General features: G+C 40.2%; 1 protein-coding gene across 15 annotated transcripts in view; it reads right to left on the reverse strand.

The window, feature by feature from the left end:
• Positions 1 to 287: 287 nt before the first annotated feature.
• Mpdz (multiple PDZ domain crumbs cell polarity complex component) overlaps positions 288 to 23990 on the reverse strand; it is a 151852-nt gene continuing 128149 nt past the window's right edge. For all 15 annotated transcript variants that reach the window (XM_075946660.1, XM_075946657.1, XM_075946669.1 and 12 more), the window contains 16 exons: positions 23862 to 23942; positions 19412 to 19504; positions 19246 to 19320; positions 17249 to 17414; positions 15075 to 15220; positions 14373 to 14456; positions 14035 to 14228; positions 11921 to 12068; positions 9315 to 9401; positions 8056 to 8146; positions 7145 to 7188; positions 6488 to 6610; positions 5306 to 5410; positions 4627 to 4739; positions 3418 to 3541; positions 288 to 1548 (listed from right to left, as the gene is read on the reverse strand). In XM_075946660.1, the coding sequence (XP_075802775.1) occupies positions 1402 to 1548; positions 3418 to 3541; positions 4627 to 4739; positions 5306 to 5410; positions 6488 to 6610; positions 7145 to 7188; positions 8056 to 8146; positions 9315 to 9401; positions 11921 to 12068; positions 14035 to 14228; positions 14373 to 14456; positions 15075 to 15220; positions 17249 to 17414; positions 19246 to 19320; positions 19412 to 19504; positions 23862 to 23942 (1821 nt within the window). In that variant the 3' untranslated portion in view covers positions 288 to 1401. The remainder of the gene's footprint in view (positions 1549 to 3417; positions 3542 to 4626; positions 4740 to 5305; positions 5411 to 6487; positions 6611 to 7144; positions 7189 to 8055; positions 8147 to 9314; positions 9402 to 11920; positions 12069 to 14034; positions 14229 to 14372; positions 14457 to 15074; positions 15221 to 17248; positions 17415 to 19245; positions 19321 to 19411; positions 19505 to 23861; positions 23943 to 23990) is intronic.

Raw genomic sequence — 23990 nt, forward strand, 5'->3', positions numbered from 1 at the left:
TATAAACTATATAATAGTACAATATTACAGCATTTGTAGCATCCTTGAAAAACGAGAGCAGAACACTTCTCTCCCTATGTCGTCCTCCTTTGCTCCATGAGCAGCCTTCGACTCTCTGGTGTTAGAAAACGCTGCGGAGGTAAAAACATTAATGTTTGCACAAGGAAAAGGTGTCTAGAGTTCTTTATATTGCATGTATGGTGAGACTCAACAATTTAAAAAGGTAAATCCTGAATAAGAAAACTTCCCCCCAATATGAAGAAGAGAAAAAGCATCGACGGTTTTGTTGTGCGCCACAGAAACTTATTTATTCACTTCACATTTACACAAGGATGCTTATAATAAAATATCTGTACACGACTCCTGCTACAAATATAGATAATATTCAAAGCAACTTTATAGATTCTAATGTAGGAGTTTCACGCTCTAAAATGGGACTGAACACATAATTCTTCACCAGTTGTCTCAGTAAACAGCTCCATCTGCTTTCTTAAACTATTGTATTATAAGATGTTAATACACGGCAATGAAATGAACTTACGTTAACCCCCTTAATCTTTCTGTCAATTTATTAATGGCATAAGCCAAAATAATTACTAACACACTGCCTTTTCCTCTGTCATTAAGATCATTACTAATGGAAAACAATAGCACAGTACACTAATATATTTTCAATGTGGTATCAGTCTGTTAGGTCAGCACTAGGTTTTGGGCTCTTTTTTGTCTTCCACGACTAGATGGTTGTCTTCTTCCAGAAGAACCACAGCCAACACAGGGGAGCATCATTATTTTACTTATAACAACATGAAAATACAGCAGGTCAAAATGTGAAAATGAACACCAAGATGTGTATTAAACACAGTTTTGTTTTAAAGCTTAGTAAGACTGCTAAACGCTAGCAGAAAAATATTTATTAGAGGAAGAAGATCTACTATGTCACAAAGTTCACAATTTTAAAAGAGCAGATTATCAAGATGATTGTGAACATTTTTTGGGGGGAATGGACAGCCAGATTGGGGCACTTTTCTAAAACTCCAGATTGTCTCTCTTTTTTTTAATTTTTATTTTTTTATCCTAATTTTCTGAAGCCATTTCTCTTGTCCAGCTTTGGGTTGTTTTGTTTTCATAGTACCAAGATGAGTATATAATAATTTTGTCCACATGATTAAAAATTGCTTGATATCTTCAAAACAAAAATGCGGTTCACCTATGCAAATATCCCTTTCTTTGAGTTTAGGACCATGAAACGGGAGGAGAAAGGAAAACCAATGCTCAGCTGTCAGGAACAAAGCCCTAAATGTTTCTCTCCCTCCTTGTATTTCCCCCAGTGAACACAGGATGTCCACATGAACAGTTCCACTCGGTTACAGTAGGAGCTGAGTACGTGGCTCGGCAGTCAGTTCAGGAAAGAACCATGAGGGTGACAGTGCCTTTGGTCCGTTTAAGGATGGCAACTGCTTCTTCATGGGTCACTCCTTCTAGACTCTGCCCGTTGACGGCAATGATCTGATCGCCCCTTTTTAGACGCCCGTCTTCCGCGGCTGCTCCCTGCAATTATAAAGTAGACTTGTTTACTTGCGAAAGAATTCAGCCCACACAAAGAGAAAGAGCTGAACAAGAATGCAAATTGCTCTGCATGTACACACACATTGCTCCCGGCGCCCTATACCATTAGGCGTGATGAACACACACAAAAGAGGCCTTTCTCCAAAATGGTTTGAACGCTGAGATTCCAATCTGGGAGTGAATTTAGCAGTCAACAGAGTAGCTGGATGTTTTTTTGGCTGTTTAGCACAGCAGTTGGTAGCAACTAAAATTAATAAAGAATATTTTGGCAATTGCCTAGTAGGAGCAATTTCATAGAAACAAGGTCTTTCTATCCATAAAGAAGACCCACAGTGGGACAAAAGATCAGTGAGGAACAAAAGCAACTTTATCAAACAAAGCTATAGACTCCAGAATCCAGGATTTCCAGATACAGAAAGCTCACAATGGAGGCTGACCAGAGCAGAGTAAAAGTGATGATTTCAAAGCCATTCCAGGACTGGGGAAGATGTTGCGTGTGCAGTACTTGTCCAGGATGGATGAGGTCCTAAATTCCATCCTCAGCACATACCCCAAACATGAGGCCCCAAACCACTTCTATTTGTAATTTTTTCTAAGCACTGGAAAGCAAGACTGCTCAAGCTATCTTGATTCTTACTGTAAGGGTGGAGAGTCTCTTCCTATTTCTATAGGACCTAAATAATTATGATTAAACACAGACATCCGATTTAAAAAAAAAACTCCATCTTAAGGCATGCATATAGAAGATAATTATGCAATTAAATATAAGATTAAAAATATGGAAAAGTTAATGAGGAGTGTATAATGATGAAATTCTTAAAATATGTTCTAACTAGCATGCCTTAAATAAATCATTCCTAGGCCGAGGAAAAGGACTGCATGGTTCTTCTATTCATTGGCAAATGCTGCCTGTATTTTTGGATATACCAATAACTTTAAAAGAAATCTCACAAATTAAGCCTACAGCTAGCTTGTCACAAGAGCAGCACTTTAAACTGGTTGAAAACAGTAGTATTTTTCTAAAATAATAGAACAAAAATTCCATAAAATAAGGGACCCTAGCACTTAAAGATCCAGATGGAATCTTTGCAGGCTGACATTCATTTGTTCTTTTACGCTGTTAATGTGAGACTCTTAGTTCTCTTCGGCAGGAAGCAGTGTTCAATTTGTAGTTTTTGAAAGTGGGTCTTAAAATAATATCAACCATCGTATGTGTCTCTATTATTTTAAAGACTTCATCAAAATAGTCTCTTTATTCTAAACATTCTTAAGATAGTTTAGTAGATGACTACAACTATATGCAAAGTTTTCTTTTCAAAAGTAACTGAATCCCTTGACTGTATGAATCATGCTTTATCGCAGATGACATGTCTGCTTAGCACTCCTTGAATTTAAAACACGTTTTTCTTTTCATTTAAACTTATAAAAGCCCTAGCTAAAATTTGATATGCATCTTGTGTGTTTTTCTGTACATACTTTATATTTCATATCTACAAAAGAACATAGAGGAAAAGATGTCAGTCTTTGACAGTAAATATATTATGAAACTCTGTTTTCAAAGGATCACCACATACAACTTGCTTTCAAATGAAAAGGATAGACTTAATTATTTTATATATATAATGCTGAGTTTCCATGGAGTTTCAGTTTGAGCTTGTTTTCCTTTAAACATAACTAAACCTCAGATTGGACAAAAATATTATAATGACCTGTTCCTGCAGGGAATTTAGAAAGAAAATATCAATGTTAACCATTTGGCATCACCTCACGTCATAAACTAATAAGCCAGCTGCTGACCAGTGTTAATTAATGTCTAGCAGGGAACAGAATGGTTAAAACTTGAAAGCTTACCTTTGCAAACACTGTTTTAACATAAATTGGTAAGTCTCCATGAGGGCTGCCATATCCTCCCACAATGCTGAAGCCTAAGCCATCTGGTCCTCGGTCGAGTGTTATAGTTTTACACTGTGGAGGTCTATAGAAAAGGAAGGAAAAAAGAGGTCTGCAGCTAAACACACACACACTCGTGCACACACACACACACCATTACTCTCTGTGCCTTCTGTATTACCTGACTCAAACTACGGAACAGAAATTCTCATTCTTTCATCAGTTTTCTGCGAGAGGAGAGGGTGAAAGCTTAGAGGACCATAATGGAGAGTCATAAATAATGGTCTCCACTTAAGAAAGGAAAATTAACTATGAACAATGTAGGGGCAGCAGCAAATAATTTGAAAATTCAAATAGGCTTCTCTTTACTCTTCCTCTTTTCTAGTGCTTTTACATTTAGGGTTGTTTCTCAATATATTCAATGTTTTCAGTCAAAAGTTCAATCAATAAGAGTAAGATGTCCTCTCAAAACAAAACAAAACAAAAATAACAAATCAAAACTGAGAACTTGGTAAGTATAGTAGGGTGAACGGTTGTCTGTAATCTACCCATCTCTGACTGGGTTACTGTCGTCTTAATCTATCTATCTCTGACTGGGTAACGGTCTGTCTTCTACCCATCTCTGACTGGGTAACTGTCGTCTTTAATCTATCTATCTCTGACTGGGTAACAGTCTGTCTTCTAGCCATCTCTGACTGGGTAACTGTCGTCTTAATCTATCTATCTCTGACTGGGTAACAGTCTGTCTTCTAGCCATCTCCGACTGGGTAACTGCCTGTAATCTCTCTGTCTCTGACTGTGTTGTCTATCATCTACCCATCTCTGCACAAGTAACTGTCTTTAACCTATCTATCTTTGACTGAGTTGGTGTCTATAACCTACCAACTTTGACTAGATAACTGTTCCTGATCTACCCGTCTCTGACTAGGTAACTGTAATCTACCCACCTCTGATTAGATGACTGTCTGTAATTTCCCCACCTCAGACAAGGCAGCTCTACCCACCCCTGACTCGCTGACAAAGCGTTGGCACTTTCTACTCATATTTCTCCCCTTATTTTACCTCTGTGTGAGTGTCAGATCATGTATCGGAGACTGCATTTGTCCGGAGCATTTAATTTGAAAGTAAAAAGTGCTAAACCACCGATAGAGTATGTGCTCATGTGCTCACCCTAAATCATCCGGAAATATACTGCTTGATGTTAGCCCAGTGAAAGCGAGACATGGATTGGCAAGCTCCTGCTGGTGACCCGTGACCACACTCACATCTCCTCCAGCAACCACCTGTGTGTGGGCAAAGTGAAAAGACAAGAACATATGTTCATGCGGCTTAAGAGAACCCAAAAGACTTTTTCTCCAAAGAACAAACTTGGCATAAAATGAGTATTTTACTGCCTACTGAATCAAAGAAATGATTAATATATTATTAAAAAGAAAGGAATTTCACAATGCCCAGACACCTCTTAACTGTCCAGAGAGTAAAAATACCCTAAATCAAATCAAATTCTACAATTTTCTTTGATGTATATAAATCATGACCTCATGTGCAATTATTTTTCAAAGATCTTTAGAAGCCATGCCGCTCACCAAGCACACAAAATTCTAACAATTAATCAGTGGTTGCTAAGGCCCTGCATTTTTCCCTTTAGATATAAAATGAGAAATAATGAAGGCATCAGGATGAAATGTTACCAAACATGTTTCAGAATGCTTCCTTGGAGCTCTCATTTTCATCACTGACGTTCAAGGGATATATTAAATTAAATAGTGGCAGGAGACTCACTCAGTTTTATTTAGCACCAGAGCTCCTGTGTCCTCAGGCTGAGCAGCGCCGGGGATAAAAGCCTTACCTGCATTTCAATGGAGCCAGAGGCATTCTTCATTAAGTTAACTGCTTGTGTATGAGTCATCCCTTCAGTGGATGTGCCACAGATGGTTACAATCCTATCCCCAACCTGCAAGACAAAGAGCCAGCATGCAGAGCAGGGCTGACAGGCTACCAGTCTTCTCCACCACTCACAGCACACCCGAGTTGCCCCCACTTCTGAAATATAACCCAGGAGACCACTAACTCAATTCTAAGAAGGATGCACTACAGATAAGTTGATGGTTCTAGGGGAGAGAGAGTGAGGAGAAGAAAGTCAGGTCCCTGGTCCTTCTTTCTCCTGAGTAAGCCATTACTTCTTATTAAAATCATAAAGTATCAGTGTTGTTGGAAGCCAGATTTTCTCTGGACATCGTCACTGTGTTAGATGAGACTGTAAGTCAGAGGTTGGCAAACAAAGGGCAGCAGAGCTGAGCTGGCACACTGCCCACTGCAGTTAATAAAATCTGCTTGGAAGACAGCATGCTTACTTGGCTATTTCACAGGGCAGAGCTGAGCAGTTGCAAGAGAGTCCTCTGCCCCAGTTTAAAGTGTTCCTGACTCTACGGCACCATGGTGGAATCAGTTTCTCAGCTTCCATCATAAATTTAGAAGTGCTAAACTACTCACTCCCAAACTTGAGGTTATTTAACTAAGATACGATTCTCCTGGAGACCTGGTTTACAGCTCAGGCATTAAAGATTTTCCTCCAGAGTCCAAGCTGCCAAAGTAGGGCCTGCTGGCTCAGCAGGAAGCACTAGGGCCATCCCACAACCTTGAATCAAATTCGTGCGTTCTATAGTATTTAAAATCATATTTGCATTAAACTTCAGTAAAATGTTTAATAAAATGAAGTAAACAACATCTTTCAACAATGGTCAAGTCAGCACTTGAACCTTAAGACACATACAGGAAGCGTCCCTCTGTCCTTGGCTCTGAACACAGGCTTTTCTTTTGAATGTGCTCCACGGTTGTCACTGCCTTACCATCCTGCACCTGATCACATCATGTTCCTTTTTGTTCTTCTTTATCTTTCACTCACAGGAAACTCAGCCAAAGCTTCACTATTTACAAGCAGATTTAAACCCCAGCCATAGGAGGTTGGATGGAGAAGGTGGGAACACTGGCTAGATTTGCAAGGGCCGTTATGGTTAGCAGAGAAACTTACTCGGAGTTTCTGGGTTTGAGCCGCAACACCGTTTGGATGCATCATGGCAATAAATATAGGAACATCGCCAAGTGGACTGCCCACTCCTCCAGCAATGCTGATCCCCAGGGAGTCAGCAGACCCCTGCCATGGAACAGACAGATTATGGTCAATGGAGTATTTTAAACTGACCTTTTGCTTGTTCTCTGACACACATATTCTGTTGTCAGACAGGATCTGCTAGGTATGAGGGTGGAAAATACTTCACCTGACACAAGAGGTTTACAAAAGCAAGCATCTCTTTGGGAAGTAAAGCAATCAACACATGCTAAATTATGTTGAGACTGAAAACTCAGGAAGTGAGAAGACAACAATGTGAGAACCAGACTTAACCCCTGACTGTTCTCTCTTGCACGTGGCCCATTAGGCCATGTATTCTAAAGAAAGGCAAAAGAAATGAGAGGTAAGGATTATTTTTTAAAGGGGCAGAATGGTACCCACTTTTGACAGTATAGAAAATATAAATAAGGACTTTTCATTGTATCTAAGAAATTTGGCAATGATTGAATTGTACTATTTCCACTACTTACAATATACATATGTATATTTCAGATGGGCACTGTAAAAATGTTCAGTAAGAAAATACAAAGAAAAATGCCTTGAAAGACAGCACATTACCTTCTTTATTTCGACTGTTCTTAATCCCTGAATTTCAGATGCTACTGTAAAGGCAAAAGCAGATAAAACATAGTTGTTAAAATATTTTTAGGCTTATTGCCATTTTCGCCAAAGCATGGAGCTGGATGCACTCCATGGGCTATTTTTTCTCCAGCGGGGCACACTGGTTATCAGCAATGCACAGGGTTACATCCAGTTCACACAGAACTGTGTCCCCAAGTGAAAACTGTGCATGCCATCCCATTTCCCCTCTCGTTTCAGCTTGGATTATGTAATTGTACAATCTACTCTGGATGAAATGAGAACAGACTATTCTTTGGAGAGAAAATCGCTCACACAGCTGAAAGGAATAGTTATGGATGAGTTAAAAAAAATCTATGCACTAAGTGTCTAAATTTCTAGAATATTAGTCACACTGCAAATACAGACTGCCATATGGCGAGTTCCTTCAATTTAAAAAATTCCCAACCAATGCATCAAGCCAAAACTCCTCTGCGCCATGATTTTATGTAATTAAAACACAGGAGGATTGTGTTATCTTTTTCCAAAATTTTTGTAATCTTAATGAAAAAATAAGGCCTTGCTTAGTGGTATTTTCTGATTTACTGGAATTACACTCAACACAAAAAAGGAACAAAATCAAATATACTACTCTGCTTGGTAAGGAAGAAATTACAGAACCTTGATAATAATGCAACTATACTTGTAAAGCAAATGTAAGCGAGAGAGCTGCCACAGGGCATGTCTGCATTTGCTCGGGATTTTGGCCAGTGCACGTTTATATCTCCATCAGGACATGAGATGGTTTGGGGAGGAAATGGGCTCGGTGGTAAACAATAAAAAAAAAATCAGTGTCAACAGCCAAATTTCAGAGCAGTATACTTCATGCATAGAATGTTAACCAGTCTTACGTGCGTTCTTCTTTGCGTTACTCTCCAGTGATTCAGATGCATTTACTCCAGGTAGGGGAAGAGTGAAGGACGACAGGCTACTGTCACTCACCTAAAATACAGAGCCATTATTACAGACAGCTCTGCGAAATTGTAATTCCCCTAAGTCCAAAATGTTTCACTATTTTCTGTGTTTCTCTCATCTAATAAGAAACACTGGTAAACAGCAGCGATGACTGGAAATTTTAAGGGCAACGTAAGGTAGTTATTATTTCTTTTTTCTGCTTAAGGAATAATGATACAAATAATTGAAAATGAAAAGATAGTTGAAGTCGATTTCAACCTATGTAAAATTTTCAGTTTCACATAATCTCAAGGCTCTCCTCAAATTTAAACAACTACACATTGGCTAGGGCCGAAAACAAGGGCCAGTGGGCTGGAATCTAATGCAGACATTAGAAAAGATAGTAAATACTCTTTATGAACAGACTCATGAAAATAAAATTCTGTCATCAGAAGATAATACTGTAGAAAAAAACTTGCCAAGAATCAAATCATTCATTTATTATATTTGTGTGTGTGTATGTGTGTGTGCATGTTCATCTATGTGTGTTGGGGGGCGTACATGAACACGTAAGCATTTGTGAATGGAGGCCACAGGTTTACCTTTGCCATTCCTCAGGAGGCATCTGCCTTGCTTTCTGAGCCAGGGATTCTCACTGGGACCTGGAGCTGGCCAATGTGGTTAAGCTGGCAGGTCAGAAAACACCGGCTGCCTTTATCATAAGACCCAGAAAAGCACCACAAAAACTGGTTCTTTCACTTGTTTCTGGGACTTTCACTTAAGTCCTCACGTTAACTCAGCATACACTATCTCCCTAGCTCACAAATCAAGCTATTTTAACATCATAGTTCTATAAAGAAGATGGTTTACAATCATCCACCTGGAATTTTCCAGGTTAATACTGACTGATGTTCAGTTGACAGTATCTTAAAAGTGTGTCACCTTGACTGGATCTGCCTACACTGATTAGGTAGCTAACTTTGAGACTGTGGAAGAAGAAAGCTGGAAACAAAGTCCCTCCGAATCACCAAGAGCCCTCAAGGCCCAGTGGCTGGCCAGCCATGTTTCCCTTGTTCTTCACTGTCAAACTCTACACTCAGCTTCGCATTGCTGGAGGGCTGGACCTGTGTGTGAGAGCCTGGGAAGACTCTCGGGGGGCATCTCTGAGTTCCTCTTTCCCCTGGAGTGGTTTTGTTCATAACCCACATCTACCCACCTGGCTGCTGTGAGAAGGCCTCCTCTCTGAGTGGAATGGACCCGCTTTGACTCTTCCAACTTCCAGGGTTACTGTGCCTAGGGAACACTAAGGGAAACAGTTTATGAAAATGTTAAAATTCTATAATCATCTTTAGAAAAACACGGTCTAAAACTAAAGGCATCTTCCTTTTGTGATTTCCATAGAAATCCTTTGGAAAAAAAATGTTTTTTAAACATTTAAACTCATGAGAATAATAATAACACAATAGCCATAAGTGTCCATCTCAGTGTTGCACTATTTACATAGAGATCCTTCTTACCAAGACAGACAGGACTTGAGAATTAAGTAATTTCTTAGGAAACACCAAAACCATAAGGGCAAATGAACCAAGGAAACTCAAGAGTTTAAAATACAAACCAAAACTCCCAAACCACTACCCACACAACTTACTTTTCTTTTTGATGGGGGAGTGTCATATATCAATCTGTTGATTTCCTTGGTTAAGCAATAAAGAAACTGCTAGGCCCATTGGATAGGCCCACCCTTAGGTGGGTGGAGTAAACAGAACAGAATGCCGGGAGGAAGAGGAAGTGAGGTCAGACTCCACAGCTCTCCTCTCCGGAGCAGACGCCTCAGGAGAGACGCCATGCTACCTGCTCCAGGGAAGACGCACACCATGCCCCAGCTCCGACCCAGGATGGACTTAGGCTAGAATCTTCCCGGTAAGCGCACCTAGGGGCGCTACACAGATGATTAGAAATGGGCCAGAGCAGTGTTTAAAAGAATACAGTGTCCGTGTAATTATTTCGGGGCATAAGCTAGCCGATCCAGGTGGCTTGGGGTTTTGGGGACGCAGCCCCGCCGCGCCCATATTACTACATCTTTTAATAGAAAAGGTACTCAAATAATCCAGTCAAATTTCCTTGATGCATGGTAGTTAAGCGGACCGACTCTACAATACTTAGATAAATACGTTATGAGCTGACGCTCAGCAAAAAAATGCAGTGGAGTCCACTAATAATGAAAGTGACACAAGGCGGTGTCTGAGATCCAGGCCTTTTACAGTCAATTTTCCTATTATTGCAAAAACGCTTCAATAAAATTTATGTACGTACATATGTTATTTGTATATTTAAGATCATCTCTTTTAAAATTAAGAACAGCAACAAGCTGGAGCAAGTGAAACATACAACCTATAAATGCTATGGTTCTCATTGTGCACTGCCTGACTATTTTTAACATGGCTGGTTGGACTGACTTTAAAATCATTTATGTTATCTTAACATCACCTCTTCTTTTCTCTTTCTGTAAGATCTGTCAGGCTTACACAGAGCTAACAGACATTCCTAATTTATCTCCAAAATGAAGCTATTCTTCCTCAAAAAATTCTATAACTCCAGAGGCTAGGCAGGTGGGTCACCATGAGTTCCAGACCAGTTTAAGCTACATAGTGAGTTGTAGGATAGCCTAGGCTACACAGTAAGATCCTGTCTCCCATACCAATCCCCTGTATCCACAGAAACAATCCTGTTCACTTTGTTTGGATGACTTTAACGAACAAGATATTTAACATGTGCTCTGTTAATAACTAATAATAGCGCAATGCAGGTGCCAGGTCCTATCCAAACCATAGAAGTTAAAAACCTCCACCTGAGAAAGGCCTCTAGCAGGCCACTCTAAGAGGTTCCCATAACAACACAGGCCCAGAAGCCCTAACAGCTGTGGCGTCAGCACAACTACAGGCTCATGGTCACTCAGACCCAGATGTGGGGAATAAATAATGATGGTGTTTTCAAGTCTGTGCTGAATTAAACTTCAGGAGAAAAACACATCTGGCAAAGGAAAATGCAGTAAACAACACCTCACTTATAATAAAATCTCCTCTAGAGACAGGACCGCTTCCTAATAGGAAAAATCTACCTCCCACGAGTCTTTTCCTAATGAATAGTCTGTACTTCGCAGCTTATTCTCAGGATGACTCCACTGTCTAACAGAGAACAGTTCCTCATGAAGAGCTTCCTTCTGAGGAAACCTGCTTCACAGTGTACGCTCCTCACAGTGACGCCAATGCTGATGCGATGGGAGAGTACTAATTCCCCTGCAGAGCAGGAGGAGGACACAGCCAGGACAGTGTGACATTAACTCTGAAATACAGCAACAGTGTTGACTCCAACGGAAGTGGGCTACATGCTGCCCTGTGTGAAGCAGAGTGAGATTCTGCCACTTGGTGTCACACTAAATACAGCTCTGCTGTGTTTAGAAGGGGTTCAGGAAGGATCTAAAAAAGAAAAGCCAGAAAACATGACCCCCTGAGATGCTGTGGGGGTCCTGGTGGCCTCCTAATGCCTTAGAGGAAAGACTTACCTTAAACCAAGTTATAAGAATAAGTCCAGAAAACAAAAAAGGAAGAACAGATGTTAAAAGTGGTCTGAATGTGTCTTCCTCTTAACATGCACTTTAAAAACCTGCTAAATTATTTCAGGTATGTGTGTCATGAATTCTAACATGTTATTAGGCAAATATACAACAATATAATAAATGATTATAAATTGACTATTTCATCTGAGATGACTAATAACACAGATAGTTACTATACAAAACTATGTTTGCTACTTGATTTCTACCTTGAGCAGGGCAGCAACTGCTTCCTGGGTGGCATTACGGACATCTTCTCCATTCACCATTAAAATCTGGTCCCCCTGCATCAGTCTCCCATCGGCATCTGCAATGCCTCCTTTGACAATATCTGATACAAACACCCCAGTGTCATTCCTGCAAGCAACAGTGGACTTCAGCATCAAGTCTGGCTCTCAGCTGCAATGCAATGCTTATTTATCAAAAGTAGTTATTCTAAGCGACAGTTTCTCCATCTTTAAGATTTTATAGTTTTGCACAATGCTGAGAAATAACAGTGAATTATATCTTAAAATGGAATTTCATAAATTGAAATTCTCTCACGGCATATCTAGTCTTCATCAGTTATGTACTATGAATAAGTGAGCTCAGCAATTCTTATTTTATGGGCCGTACACGGAGAAGATGTTAAAAACAGCACTGAGGAGTCAGTGGCACTAAGTGCATGGCTTTTTCCACACCACACTGAATTCTTTCTATCAGCACTGCCCGATAGTCATGTGAGCATGCTGAGGTTATCATTAATGCCATTAACATTACTGAAAATACATGACAGATATGCACTACAAACTGAAACTGTTGCTTAGAGAAAACCACAGTTTACTATGATGTCTTTAGGTCATTACATATAATATAGTTAACTTTACATACAACTAGATTTATTGAAAACAAAAAATCTTACTGTTTCACAAAACTGAAAACAAATCCCTGGAATTTTCTATTAAGACACAAATATAACTGTAAATAGGATTGTACGGCAAAAACAGAATTGCACAAGAAGACTTCAAACGTATTATCTGACCATATAATTATGCCATCTAACCATAGGTTTTCTACTTTCACATAAGATGTTAGGATTTATTACCAGAAGGCTGTATTGTGTCTGGTCACCTAACAGACCACAGCAGTCTTGCAACTGACATGAGAGTGCTGGCGCTATGTCCCCCAAACAGCCTACTTTTCCCAGATACACTTCCACTGAGATTTGAGCAGCACTTTCTCTATGCGCTAAAAAAAAGTTAGGTCTTTGGTTTTCTATGAAACAAAACAAAACTGGCAAATATGCCCTTTAATTCCAATACAGAATTATCTGGCTGCAGAGTGGATAAACACAACTCAGAGACGGTGCCTCACTGGAAGGCTGCTCTGACATGGGGGCTTGTGCGGACTAAGGACAGCTGGTGGCAATGTGGGGCTCCTGCAGCCTACACAGAAGCTGATTCTGAGTTCTGATTCATCTGCTTAGTTAGTCGATACATTCTGTTCCTGATGGTCTTATAACACAGAAGGAAGAAATGTTTATGAAACTCACTATTCCTTAATATTACCTCTATAGACATTGGTTAATATAAAATATGTACCAATATTCTTTAAATATTAGATTTCAATAATAAGGAACTGAAGTAAAGTGCACTCACTAATCTTCTCTGATATCCTACTTTACGCTTCCAGTCTTCTGCTGGTGGCACGTGGGACCATGACCCTTGTCCCTAGACTCTCTACCCTCTGTCTCCTTTAACAGAGCAACTATCACCTTTTCTTGAAATCCTTTGCCTGTCCTCTTTCTTAAACAGAGAACACTGCTGGTCCCTTTCATATATTCCTTTCTAGCTCCCCCAATGGGCCTCTGTGACTCGCAAGAAATTCACTTGCTATAAGAATTAAGAGTTTCATTCATCAGAGCATGATTTTAAAAAAATTAATTTTTAAATTTGTATTATTATTTTTAGTGTGTGTATATGCTACTTGTAGGTGAGTATCAGAGGAGGTGAGAAGAGGGTGTAAAATCCCCTGGAGCTGTAGGTATAGACAGCTGTAGTTAGTTATAGACAATTATGTGACCCTCCCAGTATGGGTGCTGGGAAATGAACCCAGCAAATGAGCCAGTCACCTTTCCAGCCCTGGAGGAGAAATTTTCTGAGGTCAAGAACCATTTCTTATTTAACTTCCCCTCAGGATGTAATGTGTCTCTTGCTGAAGACTCTCTAACCCTCCAACACACTGACTTACAATGTCCACAGTGATAGAACGCAAACCACCGATACATTCTAGTAAGGCTACAGTCAGTTTCAAGAGGGCCCTGGGTTAGTTCTCTCCAACGTACCTCTTGCCAACAATACTCAGTCCCAGGCCTTTGCCTGGCCTCTTCTGCAGCTCAATGGTGAAGGTGTCACACACATCCTCCTCTTTGTATGGGGCCTCATCCCGATAGAGCGTCAGGCGTACTCTTTGGGGAGTCTGTCTCAGGACATTGATTGCTTCATCATGCGTAGCCTTTCTCAGGTCAATACCGTTCACCTGTAAGAAACAGGGGACTGACAGTGAGGAGCTAGGTGCGGTGGGTGAAAGGGGAGTAAAGAGGAAGAAGGGAGAGAAGGAAGGAAGGAGAGCCCATCAGCCATGATCTTTACTTTCCACTCTAGGTTAAATGAGCACTTTTACCTCTAAAATCTGGTCTCCAGCCCACAGTCTTCCATCTTTACATGCTGCCCCCTCTTCATAAACTTCATGGATGATAATAGCGCCCTAGAGCCCAAAACATAACATACCCATGTGTGATCCATTCTCCCTAGGAACGCTGAGAAGATAGGAACCCAAGGACACTGTACTTTGTAGCTAAATGGGCATGTACTTGCTGGGTCCATATGTAAGCCACACATCACAATATAAGAAAACATCTAACAACGTAATTTTTCTTAAAAGATTGAAAGAAGTATATACTTTTTTAATGACAGAGAAATTTCAAGATAGAACTCATAACATGTATAAAGCCATATGTGCATATAATAAATAGATAAAGCACCATTATGATCTACAAATGAAAAAACTTTTAAAGTATTTTGACAAGCAAAAATTATGTATAAAGTATTCCATATTCTTCTCAAAATGCAGCTGAGATAACCTGGGTATAAGTAAAAAGGAAGTTAAACAATGCCAAGGACCAGTGAAGTGATACAAACACTCTGAATTTTACATGTAACAGAGTGTATTTAAGTCAGTCTTGGCTTAATCAAAGTCATAATCGTAGTTTTTGTTGCCAATGATACTTGTTTTCTCCACCTGTATCACATTAAAGGGACAGAAACCTCCTCCTCATGGTCTCATGGAGCACCCGAGTGCCTCTGAACTGGGCAGGGTACTTACCAGCAGTGTGTCTGACCCCCCAACAATACTCAGGCCCAGTCCCGTTTGCCCTTTGGAAATCTCAATTGTTGTCTCACAGCCAGGGATGATGGGGCAGGTGTCAGGGTCAGAAGCAAAGACTGCCGGTGTCGACGACCTGCTTGTACCTAAAAAGGAGTTTACAATGGATGAGCCACAAATCAAAATGGCTTAGGAAGAACACATATCAAATTCAGCACACAAGTTACCTATGGGGAGAGAGAAAGAGACTACAGAAAAGGCAACTTCATATCTGTCTTGAATATTTTCACTTTTTTGTATTTAAAATATCAAAGTAGTATGACTAATTTATCATCATTAACCTGGAGGATAGGCATAAAACGACTTGCTTTTTAATGTTATTTTGTATTTTTTTAAGTTGCTGGAGGTAAACAGGACAGAATATGAAAGAAAAGAAACTGAGAGTCAGGCTGAGCCTCTACTTTGAATTTTGGAGCTTACACTTCACCAGAACTGAGCACGCTTCCTATGAAGGAAGCATTCGTCACACTCAGAGCTGAGCTGGTCTGCACAGACTCGCAAGAAGCTCATCATTAATTTTGGTCATGGTGCTGCACCAGGGCTTGACAGTTTATTGTCTTGTTCTTTGTATCATGAACATCTCTTCTTCTGTAATCAGTTCTGAGCCTATTTGCACAGATATAAATGCATGCAAAAATATTCACTTTAATCATTTCTTGTCTTTCTTCTTGAGTCTCATGTGGTACTTTTAGGCTTTTGACATTAAATCTTGCTACGTACCTTTTTGAATTAGACAGATAAGAACGCAGTGTGAAAAACTAAGGAAACTATGCCATGCCCTGTTTTCTGAGTGTGTACAAGACACACTTTTTATTTCACAGGAAAGAGCGGGGTTAAGACAGTCACTCTTGTTGAGTGGTGTGTGCTGTAGACAAGATACTTTCTTTCCGGGAAATCAGAAACAGATTATGCTCTTACTACAGAAATGGTTAAAAAAAAATAGGTGCATGAGATTTCATTTATGCTAAGTTTTCATCGAATATTTTATATTTTATGCACAATGCTATTTAGGATCCAACATTAAATGAGAAAAATTTTCATTAAAATATTAACAGTTACGTCAATGAATTTCCCAGCCCTTTTAAACAAGATTACAGTTATTAGAGATGTTTTATTTTAAGATATTTGAATAGGTGTATTACAAATAGTTTCAGCTTGTTTTCCCTTAACAAACTGTCAAATGAATGGAATATTTCAGTTTGCATTATAGGTCAAGAAAGTGTCTACCTTCTCCACCTTCCACAGAAAAGATAATGTTTAAATCATTTCAAATGATGATTTAGAGAGTTTGGAGTTATTTATTATTTTATTATTCATGGACAATTTTCTTTATAAAGTAAGTCAAGTAATTTTTTATTTATATATCTATCCATTTGTTTGTTTGAGACAGGGTTGCTCTGTGCAGCTCTGTCTGTCCTGGGTTGAGCTCTACAGACCAAGCTGACCTTGAACTCAGAGACCAGCCTGCCTCTGCCTTGCCTCCTGAGTGCTGGAACTAAAGGCATGTGCCACCATTAACAATTTGCTCCGTATACTAAATTATAAGTTTAGTGATACAAGAAAGCCTCACCCCTCAGCATCTCATCTAACATAAGCTTTCCATTTTCCCGAGCTCCCAATTTGGGTCTATCACATACACGGCAATAGCCAGTACTTTAGGCTTTAGTGTAATAGCAGCCAGTATTGATCCTAGTTGTGAAACAATACCGTTACGTATTCACTTCATATACCAGTACACTGAAGCTAACAGCTCCTTTCCTCTTCTACTAGCAGAAGTTAAAAAATGCCAAGTCTGATTCTGTACATGGATACCTGTAATTGTGTGTACTCTTAGCAAAAGCTTGAGAGCAAAGAAGACCACTAGTTTAGGGAGGGAGAGGGTGAGGCAGGCACCACAGCGCTTTCCTAAGAAATCACAGTTGGGTAACATATACACACAGGTCTACTGCCTAGGGACCCCACTTTCTTCAGTTATGCTCTCTTTAAACTGTTCAGTCACTAAAGATGCTTTGACTTTAAGGCCCTTCAAGCTGCCCTGTGAGCAGACCTGCTTTGAAGGAAGACCTTCAATTGAGGTTGCCCTATGTGTAGGACTCTCACGAGTCAGTCCTTACTTGGGATGGCTTCTGGATCCAGAGCTGGGACTGCAGGAGACTGGGACCTGTCTTTCCTTTCTCCACTGGCTGCAGAAGCTGCTGAGGGAACAGCCTGGCAAGCTGGATTCTCAGTTCGAACAGTCAGTTTTACAGTTGACTTTGCCGTCTTCAGAAGGCTGATGAACTGGCCGGGTATTGATGTGGAGGAGAACAAAATCCAAAGACAAATGAGTAAACATATACAAATAAAAGTCACCAGAATTGTTGGAATATCTTTCGTGTATGCATGTGTATATGCAGGTGTACATGTTTATGCGTGTGTCTGGCTGAGTGTGCACAAGTACATTCAGGTGGGTATGTCAAGGCCATAGGGTTTTCATTGGTTTGAGGCTCACAGATCAAGCTGAGCTGAATATCCAGGGAGCCCATGAGAATTTCCGGTTTTTGCTTCCTTATCACAGGATTAGAAAAGCTGGCGTACCACCACCCCAATGTTTCTCTTTATACTGCTCCTCTTCTTCTTTCTTTCTTCCTCTTTCTTTCTTTCTTTCTTTCTTTCTTTCTTTCTTTCTTTCTTTCTTTCTTTCTTTCTTTCTTTCTTTCTTTTTTTCGAGACAGGGTTTCTTTGTGGCTTTGGAGCCTGTCCTGGAACTAGCTCTGTAGACCAGGCTGGTCTCGAACTCACAGAGATCCGCCTGCCTCTGCCTCCCGAGTGCTGGGATTAAAGGTATGCACCACCATCGTCCGGCTCTCTTCTTCTTTCTTTAAACATGAAATCAGACTATTCAACTCAAGTTTCTTATTTATGTTTAAAGATTTACTTATTTATTTGTTATTTGGTTTGTGTGTATGTGCATGTGTGTATGCACACGTGTGTGAAGGTGCCCGTGGAGTCCAGAAGAGGGTGTTAGATCCCTTGGAGTGGAGTTCAAAGTAGCTGGGAGCTGCCTGCCATGGATCCTGAACAAAACTTAGTTCTGCTGAAAGCATTCTTCACCACTGAACCCAGACTTTAGTACCACAGATTCAGATTCTTGGATAAAGCATTGGACGAGCTAACTCCACAGACCTAGTGTTGCTGGGCTCTAACTCAGCTGTTATCCAGAAAAAAAGAGACAAACGATTTCCCTGTGGTTCCTGGAGAAGCCAAGAACAGAATAGCTCCTCTAGTTCTTCAACTGTCCAACGGGAATGCGGCTATTGCTAATTTCTACTCTCCTAGAATAGGTTTGTCAAGATTCTTTTTTATATTAGTATACTGGGGGACTGGCTTTCAGCTTGTTACATTTCTAATCAAGTTTCTCCATTCCCTAGATCCCTACAATGCTAGATGACACAGAAATTCACCTGCTCTCTGATTCTGCAAGGGATCTGAAGCAGTACCCACAAACACACTGATGAGTACATGTAAAAGCAGGGCAGAAAACTAAGCAACAGTAAAACCAATGCAAATGCAAAGCAAAATCAGATATATAGGTTAAAGACCCAAGCTTTAGTTACTTTAAGTTTCTTGATAATCAATATAGAAATGGATTACATTCTAGAAGGGGTGGCGGAGGCTTATCCCATCCAAGGAAAACAAGGCTTTTTCCCTGGCACTTACATACAAATAGTATCACTCAGACTCCAGATACAAAGATCTGTTCAACACCAACAAATATCAGGCATGTGATGGCTGCATCTTCAAATCTATTTAATAACAATATACTTGACTAAGGGAAAACATTCATAGGGAAAAAATGCCCTCATTCTCAATCCAAAGTGAGGCACTGTTTAATAGTTACAGATTTATCAAACGAAAACAGGCAACATTTATCAAACATAACTGTAAATATTAAATAATTTACCAGGTAAATCATAACTTCATCTTGATTAGAAAATAGATATAAAAATTGGGACACCTTCTTTTTGGAAATCCATTTGACATATCTAACCAGCCTTATAATTCCTATGCCCTGACCTAAGACAGGCCGAAGAATGGGTTGGCAGTGCCACTGCCTTTATTGCAAAAATACCTTCTCAACAGGATAGCCGACAACAACTTCATCATCTACAGCCAAGATCTGATCTCCAGCTTTCAGCCGTCCATCCTATGGGGAAACGTAGAAGACCTGAGTCAACGTTTCAGAGCAATTCCCCCTTCTGCCACTTCTCAGCAGCGAGAAAGTCAATGAGTGTCACCTTGGCTGCTCCCCCGTGCTCAGTTAGACTCTTGACGATGACTCCACTGAGCGTGTCTTCTTCACTGATAGCAATACCCAAACCTCCTTGATCCTAGAGGAGTAAATGAAGGTCAGTCAGGAACATGGACGTGGATTTATTTTACTCAAATGGAAAGATGCAGAGTCCCAATGACCCGGCACACCCTCAACCCAAATGTTACAGAAGCAATTCAAAGTGTTTCTAAAGACAGGAGTAATTCCTGCAGGCTGCAGGCTCTGTTCCTCTTGGGGCAGGACCCTCAGCGGCATTTCTCAGGCAAAGCATCTTCATTTGATGCAGAACAAGCATGCTTGCCTCTGTGCATAAACCATGACCCAAATCGGCCAAGGCTGCAGAGCCAACACATCACAAGGATCTGTATTTTTCAAAATTAAAAAAAAAAAACCAACAAAATTTGTAGTAACAGTGGCTTTACCCTTCTTTCTGATTGCTTTAACAAAATGAAAATAGAGTGTTGAGCTTTTGTTGTAGCCAGAGCTAGTCAGTCAATTTTTTCATTGTAGTTTTCATACAGAGAAATTTCACACAAAGTCAATGGAGAAAAATGCTAATTTTCACAGTCTCTCAGAAGCACACACTTGCCATCAGAGAGTGGGTTAGTGGCTTTGAATCTACCTTTTACTTAGATTTGTCTTTAATTTTCCAACCTAATGGGGGGAATCTAAGTTTTCTTATCTAAAAATTAAATGGTAATAGCACACTTTCCATTTAGTTAGAAATGGATTTGACATCCATGGGCGGGGAGTACTGTTTACCTCATAGCCACCCTCATCTTACTCTAGGTGATAAGCCATTCGCATCAGTATACCTAACTCCTCCAGGGACCAACCTATCAACTACATCCCACTCTTCTCCCACCTTCCTCATCTTTAATCTTTCTTTCCTTCCTGCCCTGCTCCTTTCTTGGGTTTTGGATGGTGATTTTTAAATAATGCACAGAAATTCTCAATATTCCTCCCTTCCATACAGGGAGACTCAGAGGATGGGCTACACTGACTTGATTCTAGTAAAACAAATGACAGAATGTAACTTCATAGCTGGATTACAAAAGACACTAAGGTTTTTCTGTTTTCTGGTTCTCTTGGATTAGTGAGTCTGTGGGAAGCTGCTGCCATGGCAAAAGAGCACTCAGGTGTGCTACAGGAAGAATGAAGATCTCTCAGCTACATTCATTCAAGGACATCACATTGGAAGTAGAAGCAATTGCCTCCCATAGTCCAACCTTGCAGTTGGACTATGGATGTGGCCATTCTTGGCAGTTCGTTAGGAACTATGCAGGAGGCTCTAAGCCTCATCACCACCTATACTCCACATTCCTCATTCAGGAACTAAGATGCAACAAGTGCCTGTTTTATGTTTATTGGGATTTGTGGTAATTAGTTATGTAAAGAAAGGTAAGCAGCTTCAAAGATGTTAACTGAGTAATGCTATTCATGTCTATAATTTATTATCATAGTCAGTCCCTGGCAGGAGTATGCATGTGACCTGGGCTGGTAGTTAGGGTGGATATTGTGACAATTGGGAAAACAGACACTCTTACCTCACCCATAACATGTAAAAAGAGGTGACACAGGCCTTAACTATGGCTTGTAGCCATTCTATGGCTATAATAAAGACCAGCCTTGAAATCCATACGATAGGACTGTACATGATTATGCAGAAAGACCTGGTCCTTGATGACACTAGTGAGTCTTGGAATCAATCCTGCTTGAAGACTAACCTGACAAAAGAAGTCCAAAAATCTTCTACTAAGCCTGATGGAATTAATTTTCTCCTGTTCATTACTTTCTGCTTTTGGTTTTTGTTGTTGTTTGCAATAGAAACTCTAAAGGAACAGCAAGGCAAACATCTGCATGTATATTACGCCCTAACACTACGGAGGACACTATAGAACCAGTGCCCATGCTGTAGACAAACGGTGGAAACATGGGAAAGTGAAGTGGGATGTGGGTGTGCATTTTCCTGCCTACTAACTTTTCAGTTCACTGCTGCCACAGTCTAGAGGGCCCTTCCTCGGGAGGAGAAGATACAAGAAACACTGTCTTGAGCAAGTTTAAAAAGTTCCAGCATGCAGTGTGATTCTGGAGCAATCATGTAGTCACATAGTTACAAAACTGGCAACAAGAACTGCAAGAGAGACTGAACTGAACGAACTACCGCCATCATCAGAAAGTGAAAGGTTCTTTAAAATTCAAAAGAAAACCGTGTAATTTTATTTGAGGATTTCCACTACGCAAAATTGATTCTGATTTCTGGCAATCATAGAACCTGTGCTTGCTATGATGTATAGTAACTTTCCTAGGGTAAAGAGTACTAAAAATAAATTTTTGGTCAAGATTTTCTGATTAATTAAATTAGCATCACAGAAAGCCATTCTACTTTATTTTGTATTTGTATGCCCCTTTTAAAAAAAGTAGTTTTTAGAAGAAAAAAAGATTGTTTCTCCAAACAAATATAATTTGGAACTTTCTGGAGGGTTAAAGGACAAAGGTCTTGAGACAAGTCACCAATATTAGAATGATGTGGGATGTGCATTGTATATGTGTTGCTTTTATTGGCTAATGAATAAAGCTGTTTCAGCCAATGGCTTAATGGAGTAAATCCAGATAGAGATATTCAGAGAGAGTAGGCAGAGTGAGAGATATGTAGCTGCTGAAGGAGGCAGATACGATGTTGTTGCCCAAGAAGCAAGAGCTAACAAACCACAACTCTCATGGCAAAATACAGGGTAATAGAAATGGGTTCATTTAAGATATTGGAGCTAGGTAGAAATATGCTTGAGCCATTGGCCAAGCAGTGTTGTAATTAATATAGTTTCTTTGTGATTATTCAGGTCGGGGCAGCTGGGAAACAAGTACTTGAGAAGGCTCTTGTGTCTCCATTGCACTGTATATCAGTCCCATGCCATCCCAGAAAGAGGCAGGCACAGGCTCAGCAGGAGGTGCCACTGGCCATTTACACAAAGATCTCCGCAAAGGAAGATCCAAAAGCACATTCTATAGGCCATTCAGAATGTCATAGGTTTAAAAATGATTATGAAAGCAATTCAATTATGAGAAGTTGGATCCTGACGAGTACTTTATTTATTTGACTTAATCTTCAGAATAAAATCTCCGCGTTAATGTGTAATTTCTCCTATATTGATAAGGAAAGTGAACCCAAAGGACTTAGTGACTTCAAAGTTTCCAACAGAAACCCTGAAAACTCACCATTTCCTCTTTGTCTACTTTATTTTTTTAAAAAAATTCTTAAATATTCTCCCTATTCCCTTTGGCAATTGATAAGAGAATACATTCCAGATGCCTGATATTTTACTTTACAATAAAACTCAGTTTAAATGAAGGTTTTGTGAATAAGGTGCTGATGTTTTCAAGGTCTTGGATTTTCAACAGAGCAACAACGTCAGAAGGGAAGTACATAGACTAGGCATCTGTGAATGAATCAGCAGGAGGATAAAGGGAGGACAAAGCTTATGCTACAGCATGAAGCAATACTGCTCCAGATCTCATCCAACCCAACAATAATTGACAGGGTGGCCCCATTTCAGAAGAAGAAAGAAGAAGATGAGCTGTGTGTCTTGTGGACAAAGGCTTCTGTCTACCTCACTGCTAAGTGCCAGACAAAAGTATTGCCTGATCTGTTTGAAAAGATTGTTAAAAGGTTCTGAGCGAGGGATGAAAGGAATGCAAACAAGTATGGAATAACTCAGCTAGGCAGGAAGAAAGAACACCAGTGTCAGCAATGAGATACCTTTTATTCTTTCCTAACAACTATCATAATGCCTACTGTGTGTGTGTGTGTGTGTATGCCCATGCACAAACATACCAGGTACTAGGTGCACCATGGATGTGTGGATTGATCACCGTAACTACAGAATGAGTACTACGTTGCTTTTCAGTATAAGTTCTAGTAGGTAAAAATGTGTTTCTTTCCAGCAAACAACTTCTGTATAGCAAGCAGTATTTGAACCTGAAAGTCAGACTTTCTCCAGGTCAACACCTCACCGAGTGCCAGCCTATCAGCTCAACTTGTCACTATTTCAGTTTCATGAACCTGTCTTTTCATTATTCATCTACTGAGCAGCATCTCAGTAAACACATTTCATACTTTCAAGTAACACTAACATCAGGAAAAGCTGGGCCACACTACAGGACCAATTAGCACAGCTGGCCTCAGGCTTTACTGTACACCACCATCACTGTGGGTTATTAAAGCAGATTTCCAGGCCCACCTCAGACCTCCTCACTCAGAGGAAGCTCTGGGTGTGTCCCAAAGCCCGCATTTCTAACACAACCCCAGATGGTGTAGATGCTGCTCTCTAGAGATCATGCATGCTTCAAGGAGCCAGCAAACAGGACCAGCGTGTGAGGGTACTCAACCATTTTATTCCCAGTCAAAGTGGATGTACCTTGGGAAGCTCCAGATGGTACACGTTTGTGAATGAACTGACGTCCACAGCTGCCGCAGAAGTGGTAACACTTGGTGCCACCTGACAAAGAAAAATGTCCAAATGTAACTGTCAGGTATATCTTTTTGT

Source organism: Microtus pennsylvanicus, chromosome 13, assembly GCF_037038515.1.
Source record: "Microtus pennsylvanicus isolate mMicPen1 chromosome 13, mMicPen1.hap1, whole genome shotgun sequence".
NCBI lineage: Eukaryota > Metazoa > Chordata > Mammalia > Rodentia > Cricetidae > Microtus > Microtus pennsylvanicus.